General features: G+C 43.7%; 3 protein-coding genes across 3 annotated transcripts; 2 read left to right on the forward strand and 1 right to left on the reverse strand.

Moving 5' to 3' along the window:
• Positions 1–395: 395 nt before the first annotated feature.
• On the forward strand, positions 396–5,140 carry LOC9266449 (probable LRR receptor-like serine/threonine-protein kinase At2g16250). Its single transcript, XM_015792388.3, has 4 exons — positions 396–2,151; positions 3,183–3,311; positions 4,164–4,186; positions 4,300–5,140. Exons 1-4 carry the CDS (start codon positions 554–556, stop codon positions 4,866–4,868), a joined length of 2,319 nt encoding a protein of 772 aa, XP_015647874.1. The 5' UTR covers positions 396–553; the 3' UTR covers positions 4,869–5,140.
• Positions 5,141–5,624: 484 nt separating this feature from the next.
• On the forward strand, positions 5,625–9,768 carry LOC4342349 (transcription termination factor MTERF2, chloroplastic). The gene is made up of 6 exons (XM_015791507.3): positions 5,625–6,244; positions 6,966–7,371; positions 7,825–8,040; positions 8,286–8,393; positions 8,930–9,204; positions 9,307–9,768. Exons 1-6 carry the CDS (start codon positions 5,676–5,678, stop codon positions 9,557–9,559), a joined length of 1,827 nt encoding a protein of 608 aa, XP_015646993.1. The 5' UTR covers positions 5,625–5,675; the 3' UTR covers positions 9,560–9,768.
• On the reverse strand, positions 9,611–15,553 carry LOC4342350 (succinate dehydrogenase [ubiquinone] flavoprotein subunit, mitochondrial-like). The gene is made up of 16 exons (NM_001402993.1): positions 15,315–15,553; positions 14,925–15,080; positions 13,815–13,902; positions 13,503–13,649; positions 13,279–13,419; positions 12,494–12,579; positions 12,309–12,401; positions 12,161–12,224; positions 11,868–12,011; positions 11,591–11,778; positions 11,330–11,504; positions 11,076–11,246; positions 10,645–10,714; positions 10,431–10,551; positions 10,300–10,337; positions 9,611–10,026 (listed from the first exon to the last, which is right to left on the reverse strand). Exons 1-16 carry the CDS (start codon positions 15,420–15,422, stop codon positions 9,924–9,926), a joined length of 1,893 nt encoding a protein of 630 aa, NP_001389922.1. The 5' UTR covers positions 15,423–15,553; the 3' UTR covers positions 9,611–9,923.
• Between the last annotated feature and the right edge of the window lie 1,044 nt (positions 15,554–16,597).

The following is a 16,597-nucleotide window of genomic DNA, read 5'->3' on the forward strand; positions in this document are numbered from 1 at the left end:
TCATACCAACAAAATTTACAGCTCAGTACTATACTACTACTCCTACCAGTAAAAGCCAACTAGAAACTGTATAAAAGGGCACAAACTGCGCCGTCCCCGTCCATCCAAACGAAACGGTAAAACCTGTCCGCCGTCAGCCACACACCCCACTGACAACCGGGCCCCACTCGCACCCCCGCCGGCGCCGTCCCCTCCCTCCCGGTCACCGCCATGTGGGACCCACCCCAACCCTCGCCGGCCACCTCCCCACCAGTCAGAGAGACACGGGCGCATTGAATCCGTGGCAAAGGCAGCGCGAAGCCCGTGGGCCGGCCCGGCTGGCACGTGGGCCCCACCAAACCGCTTTTTTTTTTTTTTTGGTGTGGTTTAGTCGCTCGCACACATGCCGGTTTCTTGTCTCGTCTTCTCTCCTCGCCTCGCCTCGTCGCCACCTCCACCCCCACGCGCCGCAGTCAACTCCTCCCCCCACCCCACCTACGCATTTCGGCGAACACCTCGCCTCCATGGCGGCGCCGCGGTGAGTAGACGAAGCAGGCATCTCATCTCCCATCCCATGGCGCTGCGGGCGCGGTTGAGGCGGTTGCTGGTGGTGGTGATCCTCGTCGTGGTGGAGGTGGTGGTGGCGCAGCAGCAGCAGCAGGAGAGGTTGGCGTCGGGGTCGGATTTGGCGGGGCTGTTCAGCCTGCGGGCGTCGCTGGGGATACGGGCGAGGGAGTGGCCGGCGAGGGTGGACCCGTGCGGTGGCGGGTGGGCCGGGGTCACCTGCCGCGGGGGGCGCGTCGTCGGGGTCACCGTCGCCGGGTTCCGCCGCACGCGGGTGGGCGCACGGGCGCCGAGGTTCGCCGTCGACGGGGTGAGGAACCTCACGGCGCTGGAGGTGTTCAATGCCTCCGGGTTCCCGCTCCCGGGGGAGATGCCGGCGTGGTTCGGGCGCGGCCTCCCGCCGCCGCTCGCCGTGCTCGACCTCCGCTCCGCCGCGGTCAATGGCACGCTCCCGCCCGATCTCGGCGTGTCAGGGAACCTCACGAGCTTGCTCCTCTCGGGAAACAGCCTCTCCGGCGCCGTGCCGGGGTCGCTGCTGTCTGTCGCCGGGCTTCGGTTTCTTGACCTCTCCGGCAACAATTTCACCGGCGGGCTGCCGAATGTCACCCCCGTCGCCGGTGGTGGAGCCGCCTCGCTGTTCAACGTTTCTGGGAATTCGCTGTATGGTGTGGTCAGCGATGCCATTGGGGCCCTCAAGGGGAGGTTCCAGGTGGTGGACCTGTCAAGCAACTACTTCGATGGGGTTTGGAATGTGTCTGATGGAAATGTAGATGTTAGGATGAATTGCTTCTCCGGTGCGCCAGGTCAGCGCAACCGTGTTGATTGTGAAGAGTTCTATAGGAGGGCAGGGGTGAGGCTTGGTGATGCTCTAGCTCCCGCACCTTCGCCGGAGACATCACCGGGGACGACGACGAAGAATAATAACAGTAGGATATCCAAGGGTGTACTGATTGGAGTTATTGCTGCCGCGGCAACGCTGATGGTTGTGTTTTTTGGTGCATTGGTATTCTGCTTGGCAAGGCAGAAGGCGGGAAGAAGAGGCGCACGCGGGAGAGGGGTGGATACAAATGAGGAAAGCACACGTGGCGTGCGCAGGAGGGATAGTAGTGTAAACCCGGTGACATCACCACCAGTAGCAGTGTCCCCAAGTGCCAATTCTGGACATAAGGATCCGGTTGTTGTTTCCGGTGAATTTACCTTTGAGCAGTTGGTCCATGCCACAGGCGGGTTTGGAGATGACAACCTCCTCAAGCATGGGCACTCTGGGGATATTTACCATGGTGTCTTTGAGAGTGGATCCCAGGTTGTTGTCAAGAAGGTCAACGCACAGAGCGTCAACAAGCATGCAGGTGAATTGGACTTCTATAAAATGTATTCCCATGAGAGGATTGTTCCGTTGCTCGGACATTTGGCAAAGGATGAAGAGGAATTTATGGCTTACAAGTATATGCCTAAGGGGGACTTGACCAATGCATTGCACAAGAAACCTGTGGACACAGAAGATGGCTTGCCATCATTGGATTGGATAACAAGACTGAAGATTGCAACAGGTGTGGCTGAGGCCATGTGCTTCCTTCACGATGAGTGCCGCCCGCCATTAGTCCACAGGTAATTCCGTATTCTATATGATCCACAGGCATCTAAGAAATTCATTTGCTACACCATGTAATATCCTATTGGTTAGTGCACCCTAATATTGGCCGTTCTGTCCTAATTTAATTTGGTTCATAGTTGAGAGAATTATTGATGGCTCACATGCCTTATTTTTTATTAAGTTGTAGCCGTACTAATGGTGTAAGTTATGTCAAAGGCGGGAACGATATAAGACCAGTGAAGTAGAAGAAGTGTCTAATTGAAATTGAATTGTTTGATTTGTGATTTCTGTGGCTCCTCAGTGTGGTTGCTGTGCCTTTCTTGGACTTATTTACTCAGCGGTTTACTTCATATTTCATTGAGGCACTTTTTTACTCAAGAGCGAATCTTGCATATGAAAATTCTTTTGGTGATAAATTATTCATAGGCCTGGACAAAAATATCATGCTTGGAGACTTGAATATGATTTATCTGTGCATGTTGTGTCGTTGCCTAGAAGCATTGACCCACTGTAATTAAAAGTATACATTTTGATATGACTTGTCATTTTCGGTAACCTTATTGGTACTATAAAATGTTTGTTAGTTTGTTTCTCTTTCCACATTCGATATATTTGTTTGTGTCTCTTTCTTCATTCAGTTATGCGTTCTAACGATTTGAAACCACATATGGTTTCTTTTTACTAGTGATCAACTATAACAAGTTCCCAAGTCTCTATCAAAGCTTTAGATGCGCATTCAATATTCTACTTGTATAGTGTTCTGTGTATGTCATCAACAATTCCAGGAAAATTTAGGTTTGGTGCTTTTGACATAACTGGTAGTGGTCATAATTTTTTTCCCACTTGCCTGTCTTAATTTCTTCGTTTTTGCTGTCTTATGTTACTTTTTTATCTAGGAAATTTTTTATCAGTAGGTCAGCTCAACTTTTCTGATTCAATAAGCCTTACCTCCAAGTTGATACATGTTTTGCATACCTCAATCTTCTCTGACATTATGTTCACATTGTTATTTATTATGTTGTGATTTCTTCAATTGTAATCACAGAGATATCCAAGCAACTAGCGTTCTTCTTGATGATAAATTTGAAGTGCGACTTGGGAGTATGAGTGATGTATGTGCCCAGCAAAGTGGGGGAAGCCAGAGTGTCTTCTCTCGGTTGTTGAGATCATCAAGGTATGATTATGACCTGTCATGGGCGGGAATGAGAAAAACTACACTTATTGATGGCTGAATGTGGTGGTTTTACAATTTTTTGAATTCTCGTAATCACTGGTGACAGAATTTGATGGTTTTGCCCCTCTTTTTTTTTCTGAATTTGTATTTTAAATTTGGAAACAACATAAACATAAAATTGAAGGTAAGAGAAACAGCAACAGTAGTATTGATAGATCATGGATGATCCTATGTAGAGAATGCAGTTCCCTACTTTCCTTACTATTGCATTTTTTTAAAAAATAAAAATAAAAAGGGTAAATAACAGAAGAGACCAACCTGGTTCGAACCAGTGACCTCAGTCAAAATACTCTACCATTGAGCTATGGAAATGGAACTGTTGATCCTTATTAACGTAATTTTCCTTTTGGGTTCACTTGGGTTTACACTAGTACTGATGTAATTGCTGTTTGTTTTCTCATTCCTCGCTGTTTACAACTTGAATTCCGTAATTAATCTGATAGAATAGCAGAGAACTCTGCAGCTATCTGAGTTTCTATCTTGTTGGATGGTACACCAAGAATATGTGCCTGCTCAAAAAAAAAAAAAGTAATAATATGTGCACCAAGGGGTTGGTGATTATAGATAACCTAAAATGTTATTTTATTTTCTATGCTGATTGCATGCTAGTTGGTATTTGGTAGTTCAATGTTCCGAGCACACACACCTACTTCCTTCTAATCCTGTTGTCTTTTAGTTGAGCAAACTTCCATCTTTATCTGCCTTAAACGAGTCACATCTTTCTGAAAACTTTTGTTTACTGCTAACTAAAGCTCCTAACTGACAATGATATTTGGTTCTTTCTTGTGGCAGGTCGCTTGATAAGAACATATCAGGTACATAAATCTTATACATGGCTATTTATTACCACTCTAATTCTGTGGTTCATGTACATGCGCACAAGGAAGTTTCATGGTTAACATTCCCTTCTGCATTTTTTACATGACAGGCCCACCAGCAACTTGTTCTTATGATGTTTACTGCTTTGGAAAGGTGATGCTTGAACTAGTAACAGGCAACTTTGGTGTAAGTGGATCAAACGATGCTGCCTCCGAAGAGTGGATGACAAACACACTAAACCGCATCGACATGAACGACAAGGAGAGCATTTCTAGGATCATCGATCCTTTGCTTATTGTCGACGAGGATCATCTCGAAGAGGTGTGGGCCATGGCAATCGTCGCGAAGACATGCCTGAATTCAAAGCCATCAAGGCGGCCTTCTGCTCGGTACGTTCTGAGAGCCCTGGAGAACCCGCTAAAGATTCTGCGAATGGCGTCCCGCTCCAATTCAGCAAGACTCAGGAGCTCATCATCCCGGAGCTCCTGGCAGTCTGCTTTCCTTCAAGGAAACCGGTACCAGAGCCTTGAAACCGCGTCGTCGTCAGGGCAAATGCTTGACAGGAAACATTCAACTAGATCACATGGAAGCGGAGGAGAGACTTCCTTCTCCTTCAAGAGGGCTTCCAGGGAGATTGCTCCGGAGCCAGAAGGGTTCGAGGAGAATGTTGTCGTGTAGAACTGAAATTACACCGATTCTTTCGAAGAATTTGTGATTCATTCATACCTGTGTATAATCTGATCTTCTGATGAGCATGATTCGGGGTCTCGAAGTGAGAATTGTGCATATAGAGAAGTTTTCGGGGTTTTTATTTCTCTTTTTTTTTTCCTTCATATGTTGGAGAATTGTTTTGGTTTACTGAACGCATGGTACTTGATGTTCTCATTGTGCACATAACATTTACCCTTTTTTTTCCCTTATCATATCAAGCAGCAAGCTCTTTTACCGTAGATGTTGCTACTTTTTCTATAAACTTAGTTAAATTTTAAGACATTTCACTTAGAGCAATTCCAAAATGTCTCATAATATGAAGTGGAGGAAGTAGTAACTACGATTTGTCGCAATCTTAGTAGAACAAAATCAATACGAAAAAATCTGGCATATATTATGCCAAGTGCAGTAATCCGCATTTTTCTTCTGGTTTGTGTGATGTGATGCAGGGACTATTTTGAAACACTCCTACAAGAAACGGGGACCAAGTTGTAAATTGTAGGATGTAAATAGTTGGACCTCTACCAACGAAGCGATACAAAATACTAAAATAGGGACTTAAATGCAAAACATCCTAATCCTCTACGGGTGTACAAGCAGCCGTCAGATCCACAATCAACGGCCCAGATTGATCCCCTTAACTACCGAAATGCCAGAGTGCGACATTTCTAAAAGAGTCCCTCGAAAAATATATTTTACGATCCAATCCCCTCTACTCGAAGCAATCAAGCAAGGAGAGGATAGAGGAGAGCTCAAGCTCCACCTCCCGCTCCAATGGCGGCAGCCACTCTCCCACCCTCCCACCACCGCCTCCACCTCCACCTCCACCTCCACACCCCCAAACCCTCCCCACCTCGCCGCCTCCGCCTCGCCGCCGCCGCCGCCGCGTCGCGCCTCCAGAACCCGACAACCACCCACTACCCGAACCTCCCGCCGCCCGCGCCGCCGCCCTCCACCTCCCTCGTCGCCGCCGAGGAGGCCTCCCTCGCGCCGCGCCGCACCTACCGCTTCCCCGGCTCCGTCCCCTCCTCCCCCACGCTCCCGGACACTGCGGACGGCGGTCTCGCCGCGGCGGCCGCGGTGGCGGACGACGCCGTCCTGCGGCGCGCGCTCGAGGTGCGGCGCGCGGTGGCCGGGGAGGTGCTTGTGGCGGCGCTCCGAGGCGGGAAGGTGGGCGGGCTGACCTACATCAGGAACCTCACCTCCCGGATGGCGCCGTTCGTGGACCGCGTCGTCGTCGAGGCCGCCGCCATGCGGCGCGACCGCCCCGAGCTCGCGCACCAGTCGTTCAACGCGCGGGCGCGCGTGTACATCGAGGAGTCCGGCCTCGTCGCCCTAGTCAAGTGAGGATGCAGCTTTGATGTTTTTCGTTTATATACTTTGTAATATATCGCCTCAGTTCATTTCTGTTTCGGAATGCACAAAGAAATTTGAATTCGAAGTAACACCAACTATCAGAAATTCAGAAGAATTGCGGATCATACAAATGCAATTTTGGTATATTGTGTATGGGAAAGGAAAGAATTAGAGGGAAGTGATGATTCCGTGTTCGAAGTAGGCATAAGCATGACGTAGCGTAATTCATTAGAGCTTAGGAGTTAGGAGTAGTTTAGTTTGTTACTATGCACATAATACTGATTGATCATGGCACCCACCATCTTGGCTATGAATTGTGAGCTCCCTCATGCCTCATTTCAAGTCTTCAAAGCTCATCTTTATGTCTAATTAGCAACCTGGGCTACAAATACTTAATTTGGAGGCATGATCGTGGTTGGTGTTGAAAATGGCCAGGCTAGAACTGTACCGAAACAATCTGAGTTGAACCTTGGCTTGGCTTGAATTTATTTGATTTCTTGTCAGAACTGTATTTATTTATGCACTGTAAAATTATTAGTACCTGTTTAAAAATATGATTTGAACTGGTATGATTTATGACTCTGTTAATTCCCAAATAGGCTCACATCCCTGGCATCTTGTCAAACTCCTAAGCAATTGCACAAATTCGTAATATATTACATAATGTTTATAGTGTTTTATAAATACAATTTAAATCCTGATCCTCAGGTGGTTCAAGCACAACTCCATGACTTATCCCCAAATCGCCAAAGTAGTTTGCTCATCCTCTGGCAATCTGGAGAAAGTGAGAAGGATGATAAAGTGGTTAAGGTCCATTCATGTGAAAGGAGAATATCTAGGACGCGTGCTTGCAAAAGGTGATACTTTTTTGAGCCGCAGTTTTGAAGAACTGGAAGAGATTATTTACTACATGGAAAGCTGCGGTGTTAGAAAAGATTGGATTGGTCATGTGGTTGGTAGGTGTCCACAGTTACTGAATCTGTCCATGGATGAACTGGAGACTCGTGTGAGATTTTATACAGATATGGGCATGAATGATAATGATTTTGGCACCATGGTTTATGATTATCCAAAAGCTCTTGGATTTTTCAGCCTAGAAGAGATGAACAGTAAGGTGTTTTATGTGCACTAAAACTTGTTTTGTGCTTTTTTGGCTCCTTGTTCATTCAGAATTTTTTTAGCGATTATTTTAGCAATATCATTTCATTCTCTTAATATGAACAAAGAGTGTTCATTGATATCTGTGGACAAGTAAGGATCAAATTAATATTTCAGACAGTTAAAAATCGATTTCTGATTAAAAGTGAACTATTAAATCGGACAAAACTGAGGTCACGATCTGGTTATTTCCCCTTTTAGATATGAATGAATGTAACTGATGATGAGCTGGTTAAAGTTACTTTTCTTGTAATTCTGAAAGATGTTTAGATAAAGTTACCGAGTATTCTCAACGTTCTCTTTCTGCTATGAGCTTCATTTTCTAGTTGTAGTCAAATAGCATTTGTTTATGTATTCTCTCTTTGTCAGATAGAAACTTCATTGAAGATAATGGCATTATGGATCACAGGTACAATATCTGAAAGAATTTGGACTGAGCACTGATGAACTTGGAAAGTTGATGGCTTTCAAGCCACAGCTCATGGCCTGCAGCATTGAAGAAAGGTGGAAGCCTCTTGTGAAGTACCTGTATCATCTAAACATTTCACGGGATGGCATGAAGCGTATGTTGGTGGTTCAGCCTACGATCTTCTGTCTTGATTTGGAAACAGTAATTGCACCAAAGGTACTCTTTTGATTGCTTTGCATGCATTGTATTTCCAAATTTTCACAACAATTGGATACATTTTATTTATTACTTCACAGCAACATATTAGGAACTTGTTAGTGTGTTCACTAAATATAGTCTTGATCGTTAAAGAGTAACAGCATATTGTTTTAAGCAAATGCACAAAGTGGATTTATAGCTCTTAATATGCTGAGATCTGAACAATGTGATTCTTCTTACCTCTATCCTATCATTTGTTTTAGGTACAATTTCTACAGGATATTGGTGTGAGGAGTGATGCCGTTGGAGGTGTGCTGGTGAAGTTTCCGCCTGTACTAACTTATAGCCTATACAAGAAAATACGCCCAGTGGTACAAGCTCTCAATTTTCCAATTCTTAATTAGTATTGACCTGCCTTGTTGATTCTTTTGTTTTTAAGGTCAGTAGGATCAGTTTGGAGCAGCTAAGCATGGCATAGAAGGCAGTTTGTCAAATCTCATGAAACCACCATCTGAAATGCTAAAACTTGCTTTAAACCTAAGTTGCCACAGTAACTGAACATGGACAGAAATTTCAATTGTTTTCAATATTGGTTTGGTTTGCCATGATGAATGAACACACCGGCAACTGTTGAATAACCAGTTAAAGCATAAAGGCGAGCGCGGCATTGCGTAATGCACCTTGCAGCAAATATGTGTAAGGCCAGGAGTGATGAAGTTGAAAAATGTTAAATGGCCAGTTGCTCTATTTGTATGACCAGCAGTGGTGATGTTGATGAGAACACCCAAAATAGTAAAAGCAGTTCATCCACATATAGTGCTTCTATGTTTTTCTTCTTCCTTTTTTAATACATAATTGCATACCTTGATGATCTACTCCATTTGGCTTATGCTGATTCCACATGTAGGTAATATTCCTGATGACGAAAGCCGCAGTAAAACAGGAGGACATCGGCAAGGTCATTGCCCTGGATCCACAGCTCCTGGGCTGTAGCATTGTGCGCAAGCTGGAAGTCAGCGTCAAGTACTTGAGATCGCTGGGCATCTACCACTTCGTGCTTGGTCAGATGGTCACCGATTTCCCAACGCTTCTCAGGTACAACGTGGATGTTCTAAGGCCAAAATACCAGTACCTGCGGCGCGTCATGGTGCGACCGCTGATTGATCTCGTCGAGTTCCCCCGGTGAGTCTGTCTAGGGTTCATGTTTTGATTGCACATCGAAAGATGAGATCATTGTGAAACAACTGCGAAATGCTTATCAACTCTACACTGCATTTTTGTCAGGTTTTTCAGCTACTCTTTGGAGGACAGGATAGTGCCAAGGCACCAAACATTGGTGGAGAACAGGATCAACATGAAGCTGAGATACATGCTAACTGGATCTGACGAAGATTTTTCACAAAGGGTACGAGAAGCTGTTGAGAGGAGAGCCAGATTTGAAGCTGGAAATGTTGAGGCATCAGATTCGCAGGCGACTACCGACGGAGCAGAAGCCACAGCACCAGCATCTCAAGACGGCTGGGAGGCAGATACATAGATAGAGCAGGCAGGGCAAAATTGTAATCTCACATTGTGATGTAAAGAAAAATAGAAAGAAAAAACGCTTTGCTTCCATGCCATTGATAAGCACAGCACAGGGGACCGTGAGTCCATGACCACATTGTACTTGCATGAGGCGAAGATCATTGGCAAGCAGTACAAAATTTCATTTATACAAGTTGCCCAGAAGGGACCAGTTAGGCACTAGCATTAGCATGAGTTTGTCCTTTATTTTTCTAGCAAATTACACAAAATACCGAGGGAAAAAGGAGGATGGAATTCAGGTCGCACTTTCAGCTAGGAATGCCCAGCCCCTGAATTATTAACACCACACAGAATTACGGCGCTGCGTGAATCCCGAACTAATAAACACGCGCCTTGGGTGGGAACGACTCAACTTCACTGTCCAATGTGTTCATGTGGACTGGCCTGTATGCCAAGCGAACCTTCTCATTCTCCCAGTACCTGTATAACAAGAAACATCGAGAATTCAGGATCAAATTACATATAAAAAAATTATACCATCAGAGAGAAAACATGTTGATTTCACATTCTACAGTGTTTTAACACCTAATGTGCATGCATGTCATGTTACAGCCAATGATAAGTAAGGTTGACATTCTTTTAAGTGCTACAATAATTTGTCTCAATATTTAACTTAGGTGTCGTGGTGACAACGTCTAAAGCTGCAACCCACATCAAAACTACTATACTGCTTGATGAACAGAGTATGCTTACCCCAGCGAGTGCTTCATCCATTGCTCATCATCTCTTTTCTGTAAGCAGTAAGGAAGAATCAATTGTCACTACAACATAGAAGCATGTGGGTGCGAGGCACCAAAAAGAAGGGAAACAAGAGAAGTACAAACCGTGAAATCTTCACGAGCATGAGCTCCTCTGCTTTCCTTCCGAGCCTCTGCTGAGTGCATGGTTATGCATGCATTTATCAAGAGATTTTCCAACTCAATGGTCTCTATCAAATCTGAATTCCTGTGAAACAAATAGTGAATTATAGATAGCCAGTGTAAGATAGTAACAAGCAAGCAAAATAAGTCGGTGCAATCCTTGCAAGAAATGGCATACCATATGAGACTCCGGTCACTGATCTTCACATCATGATAACTTTCCCATGCCTTGGTAATCAATTTGCAACCTAATAAAGCAAGGTCGAGGTCAGTGGGAAATATTTATGAATCATGTCTCTTGTTATCTTAACTATTTATGCCATGCTTGATTACTAGCTAATTATGAAGCTTCAATCACTAATTCTTGGTATTATGGTACCTTTACTATACTTTGCTAATCAGCTAACAACCTAATAAAGGTCTGTGAGAACACATTGATACAACAGTCAAGAATCATGACTTTCTACTGGGGTCTATCTTTACTGTTAAATCCTGCCTTCCTTGCTTCCTATTGTTAATGACTAGGATGATCTATGGTGACAACAGACATTTCTATATCACCAGCGTCATTGCCTTAAGCTACAAAGGATATGTGCAAAACTGCATTACCTTCCTCGAGTGTTTCTTGCGTACGGAAGACAGCAGCATTATTTTGCATAACACGTTGCATGTTTAGACGGATCTTGGAAGTTGGCAATGATCCATTTGCATTTCTCAGCTTGTCTAACCAGGCTATGGTCTTTTCTCCAGCACTTTTTTGAAGAGGTTTCTGCTTCTCACCTATAATGTTGCATCACAGACATTAGGTGCATCAGGATGAGCAAATCAGCCAACAAGTTATGTAGCACAGGAGGGAAACCTACCTGGCTTAGCGGTTTCAGCTACCCTGTTTGCACAAGCTCTGCCAAAAACAACTATGTCAAGAAGTGAATTTGCACCCAGACGATTTGCACCATGAACAGATGCACATGCTGCTTCTCCCGCAGCCATCAAACCAGGAACAACAGAATCAGGATTGTCACCCTTCATAGTCACTACCTGATATGCAGAATAGAAAACTTCTATTAAAAATCAGCAAGAAAAAAGTGATCTACAGTAATGTTTATTGGTTACTCAACACAAACCTCTCCATGGTAATTTGTTGGGATCCCACCCATATTATAGTGCACAGTAGGCAAGACAGGAATGGGCTCCTTGGTGACATCAACACCAGCAAAAATAGCAGCAGTTTCAGAAATACCAGGAAGCCTCTCCTTAAGAACTTCTGGAGGCAGATGGTTAAGATGCAGATAGATGTGGTCCTTCAATGGCCCTGAAGTAACCAGAACAAAAGATAAGTTTCATCCCAACAGCCAACACAGTTCTGTACCTCAGGTGTTAAATGAATGGACTTGGGCATACCAACACCACGGCCTTCTCTGATTTCCATTGTCATAGATCTTGAAACAACATCTCGAGAAGCAAGATCTTTTGCAGTAGGAGCATATCGTTCCATGAAACGCTCGCCTTCACTGTTCCTAAGGATACCACCTTCACCACGGGAACCTGATGATCAAATGAGAATGAAGACACGAAGATTGTCAGTAAAATTACATATGTGCAACATCAACAGTATAAATGTCCTGCCCATAAACTAGGATAAACAAGAGAAGTCCTTAGAAGCTAAGCACATGAAGAAAAGAGGAGTATAGAACCTTCAGTGATAAGGCATCCAGCACCATAAATGCCTGTAGGATGGAACTGCACAAACTCAAGGTCCTGCAAACATATATCATGCAAATGTAATCAGGATAGAAGCATGGAACAGTAACTAACAATTCAGCACTAAATAATTGGACTAACCTGAAGTGGTAAACCAGCACGTGCAACCATAGCGTTGCCATCTCCAGTGCATGTGTGAGCTGAGGTTGCTGAGAAGTAGGCTCTGCCATAACCCTGTTTCCACAAGACAACACAAAAATGAATCGCCATAGTCAAGAAAGCTAGCACATTTGTCATCCAAAATTCAAATCTGTGAGATATCTTACTCCTGTGGCCAGAATTGTATTTGTAGCACGGAAACGGTGAAGAGTGCCATCCTCCATGTTCAAAGCAATAACCCCCTGACAGGTGCCTGAATATTATTACAAAGTAATCAATAGAGCTTCTATGGCATGGAGTAATCGACTGCTTGAATAAAATTCACAAGTCCTAATACAAGAAGCAGGAGGGTAAATACAAGGATATGAATGAGATATTTGCAACTACTGAAGAGGAAGCTACAGTGCCAAGTGTACTTGTGTTATGCTTGAAATAGCCACACACACACACACGCACACAAGGAACAAAATAATTAGAGTAAACTGCACTTAGCACCGGATAAAACATTTGTTTCGCTTTGCACCAGATTTAGCACATACTTTCCTTTACACTAAGGTTGTATTGAAATAAGTTTCACTTAGCACTAGGATACATAATCTTACCTATCAAGATTGAATAAGTTTTATAAGATATCCTCATATTTTACAATATTTTGTTCAATTATAAGACATAACCAAGTGCAAAGTGAAATCGAATTGAGATACCCTGGTATAAAGTGAAAGTATGTGTTAAACCCAGTGTAAAGTGAAACAAGTTACGCTCTACCCGGTGCAAAGTGCAATTTACTCAAATAATTATCAAAAGAAACCAATTTAGCAATGATGGATTACAACTAGGAGTTTATGACACAGATAGTAATTAGAAAAGTCTTCTATCATACACTTGAGTCTTGCATAGACTACGTAGACACAGGGTTGACGGATATGATTATCTAAAAAACTAGCCGTCTTACCTTCACTGTCCATGATAAGGTCTAGCGCAAAATATTCTACAAAGAACTGAGTATTATGCTTCATTGCTTGACCATACAGAGTGTGTAACATAGCATGTCCTGTTCTGTCAGCAGCACATGCACATCGATAGGCCTGCCCACCTGAAGAAAGCACACACAGTTATAGGGACTGGAATAATATATGTCAAGATTGTCTTTTCAAAATAAATTTAGAAAGCTACGACCTTTCCCAAAATCTAAGCTCTGGCCTCCAAAGGCCCGTTGGTATATCTTTCCATCTTCAGTTCTTGAAAATGGCAACCCATAGTTTTCAAGTTCTATAACTGCTTTTGGTGCTTCTCTGCACATATACTGAATAGAATCCTGGTCACCTGGAAATGGATAAGAACAAAATGTTAGAAAGAGAGTGAAACTGTAGAACAGTAGGGTAGTTGATATAAGATGCCATTCCATGTTAGTAACTCTTTATTATAACCTCTAGGTGTTTTGCAGCCTAAAAGAAGTAAAAAAGGGAACCAGGAATTAAGGCAGCTTACCAAGCCAATCACTACCCTTGACAGTGTCATACATATGCCATCTCCAGTCATCTTCCGTCATGTTTCCAAGAGCAGCATTTATGCCACCCTACATACACTCTTGTAAATTAGTACGTGAATGAAGCTCATAAACATACCAGAACAATAAAAGAAGTAAGAGAAGGCTCTAATGATGAACATCAATGGAGCAAAATACATCAACCAACAAAATTGAAAAGTTTAGATGTTAACCTAGGCATTTAGACATACCAAAAACAACTGTTGCTGAATGACTCATATCAACAAAAAGTATAAAAAATAAAGAGGCACAAAAAAGATTCAAACATGCAAAACACACAAAATAACTAGGTAGGACAGTAATATAGGCATTAATCAATTAAAAATTTATATGTATAGCTTCGATATCGGTAACAGTAATATCGCAAGTCAAGGAATACATCAGATCTGCATAACAATCCACTGTGAAATGCATATCTGACTTAAAGGCCAGAGAAACAGAACAACTGCTCTTCAAAATTATCTTAAATACATAGAAAGTTTAGAACAGACAACCAAGAATGGCAGGACTAAAAGTCCAGGACACTGTATTTATTCCTTTAAAATGATTGTTGATTATAAAACACACCGTCTTAGTGACACGTCCATTCACTGAGTGCTAATATCAAGAGCAGATGCAATAAAATAACTGGCCTTTTCTGTTGACAAAGCATTTTTTTCTGTTGACCATTGGTGTGCAGTGAATTCCCTGATGAAAGGGAGCTATGCTCAAACTGGCCCTAGTACTTTAGCTACTACCTAACCATATTTATCTCATTTGTACTGATTTGGTTAGCGTACTGCGCAGTACACAAAAAGCATACCATAGGACAAATGAACCTAAACAGATGGAAATTACTTAGCACATAAATCACAAATGGACATAAAGCATCACATCAAACTAATTCTAAAACTAACCATCCAACATAAATCATCGTAAACACAATGAAAGCACATCACAACCAGCATCTCAGTTCCCACAATACCCAACCAATGTTTGCATGATGCACAACAAATCTATTGTCACTAAATGCAAGCCTAAGTAAAGGTGTTGCAGCAAGTTTTTCACAGTACCTGCGCCGCGACGGTGTGCGACCGCGTGGGGAAGAGCTTGGTGATGCAAGCCGTGTTGAACCCGTGCTCGGAGAGCCCGATCGCCGCACGGAGCCCCGCGCCGCCGGCTCCCACCACGACCGCGTCATACGAGTGATCCACCACCGTGTACGACGACTGCACATCAACAAATAAAAAACCAATACCATCAATCGCCGCCCATTTCTCGAACCAAACCCTCTCATCGCATCACAAATCAAACTCCCACACCACCACCACCACAAGCAGCCAAAAAAAATATAAATAAATAAATAAATCCCATCCCAAAATAGAGCTCATCGAATCCCACCCAAAACAATCCGAACACACAGTCGCGCGGATCAACTGAGGTCGGGGGATCGAGGGGACTACCGAGGCGGTGGAGAAGAGCCTAGCGGCGGCGGAGACGGGGGCGGAGGAGGAGGAGCCCTTGCCCTTGGAGAGGCTCCTGAGGCCACGCGAGACGCAGCCGCGCCACATCTCGGGTGGATCTCGGTGCACCGCACGCCGGCGATGGAGATCGGCGGCACGAGAGAAGGCGGAGGCGGAGGCGGTGGAGGAGGGAGAGGGCGGCGCGGAAGACGACGAGGTGGGAGGGTGGTCGAGGGGAAGGTCGTTTATTCTCGAGAGGGGAGGGTTTTGATGGGACGATTATGCCCTCGGTATTGACGGGTTATTTACGATAATGCCATTTTCTCCTTTTCTTTTTCACTTTTTTTTCATTTAGGAATTTTTTAAAATGTCGTGTTAGTACGTACTCCATCCGTCCCAAAATATAGCAATTTGTGCTTGGATGAGACGTATCCTACTACGTACTCTCTCTTGTTCTTGTTCAGATTCGTAGTCCTAAGATACGTCCCATCCCACTAAAAATTGCTATATTTTGGGATGTAGGGAGTATTTTTTTTACAAATGATTTTTTTGTTTGGTATATAAAGTTTTCTTTTTAGGTACCATAAAGGAAATGGCTTCTCCCAAATTATCTATAAATAAAACTCAGAATTTCTTTGGAGTGGTGGTCTAGGTTAGAAACGTATGGAAAGAAATTGGAAATTATTTTCACACAAGTTCAGTCCTTTTAAATCCAACGACGTATAAACACTTTCTCTTCTTTCGCTACAACACAACATTAATAATTTTGGGTTGGATGGGGTTATCTTATAATAAGAAAAGAAATAAAGTAATATTACGTCTCTTTTGAATCATGGGAATTTACTCCTGATTACCAAGAAAATGAAAACCATTCCAGCGTTTCAGAGAGCCTTTACTAGTAAAATATACACTTAATGAATTGAGATCAAGATATATAGCTCTGCGGTTTTTTGCGTGGAAGTTTATGATCTAGGTGAAGCAAAACCAACCAAGGAGAAACAAAATTTGAGAAAATTTGGCCATAAATTAAGTTCCCAGCTAGATCAGCCAAGGGTAAAAACGTAATGCAAAACCAAAGTAAGATGAATTGTTGGATTACTTGCAGAAGAAGAGGAGAGCACTAGTTGTTGAGAAGTTGAGATGGCTCCAGCTTCAGTGGAGGGCGGCATGTACACGAGTGTGGCTGCGCAAAGCGAAACGCGGCGCGTCCATCTCCCAACCAAACAAAGCACAGTGTGACTCGCATGACTCCCATCGCCATCGCTTGATCGGCTACTTGCTAG

Source organism: Oryza sativa, chromosome 7, assembly GCF_034140825.1.
Source record: "Oryza sativa Japonica Group chromosome 7, ASM3414082v1".
NCBI classification, from domain to species: domain Eukaryota; kingdom Viridiplantae; phylum Streptophyta; class Magnoliopsida; order Poales; family Poaceae; genus Oryza; species Oryza sativa.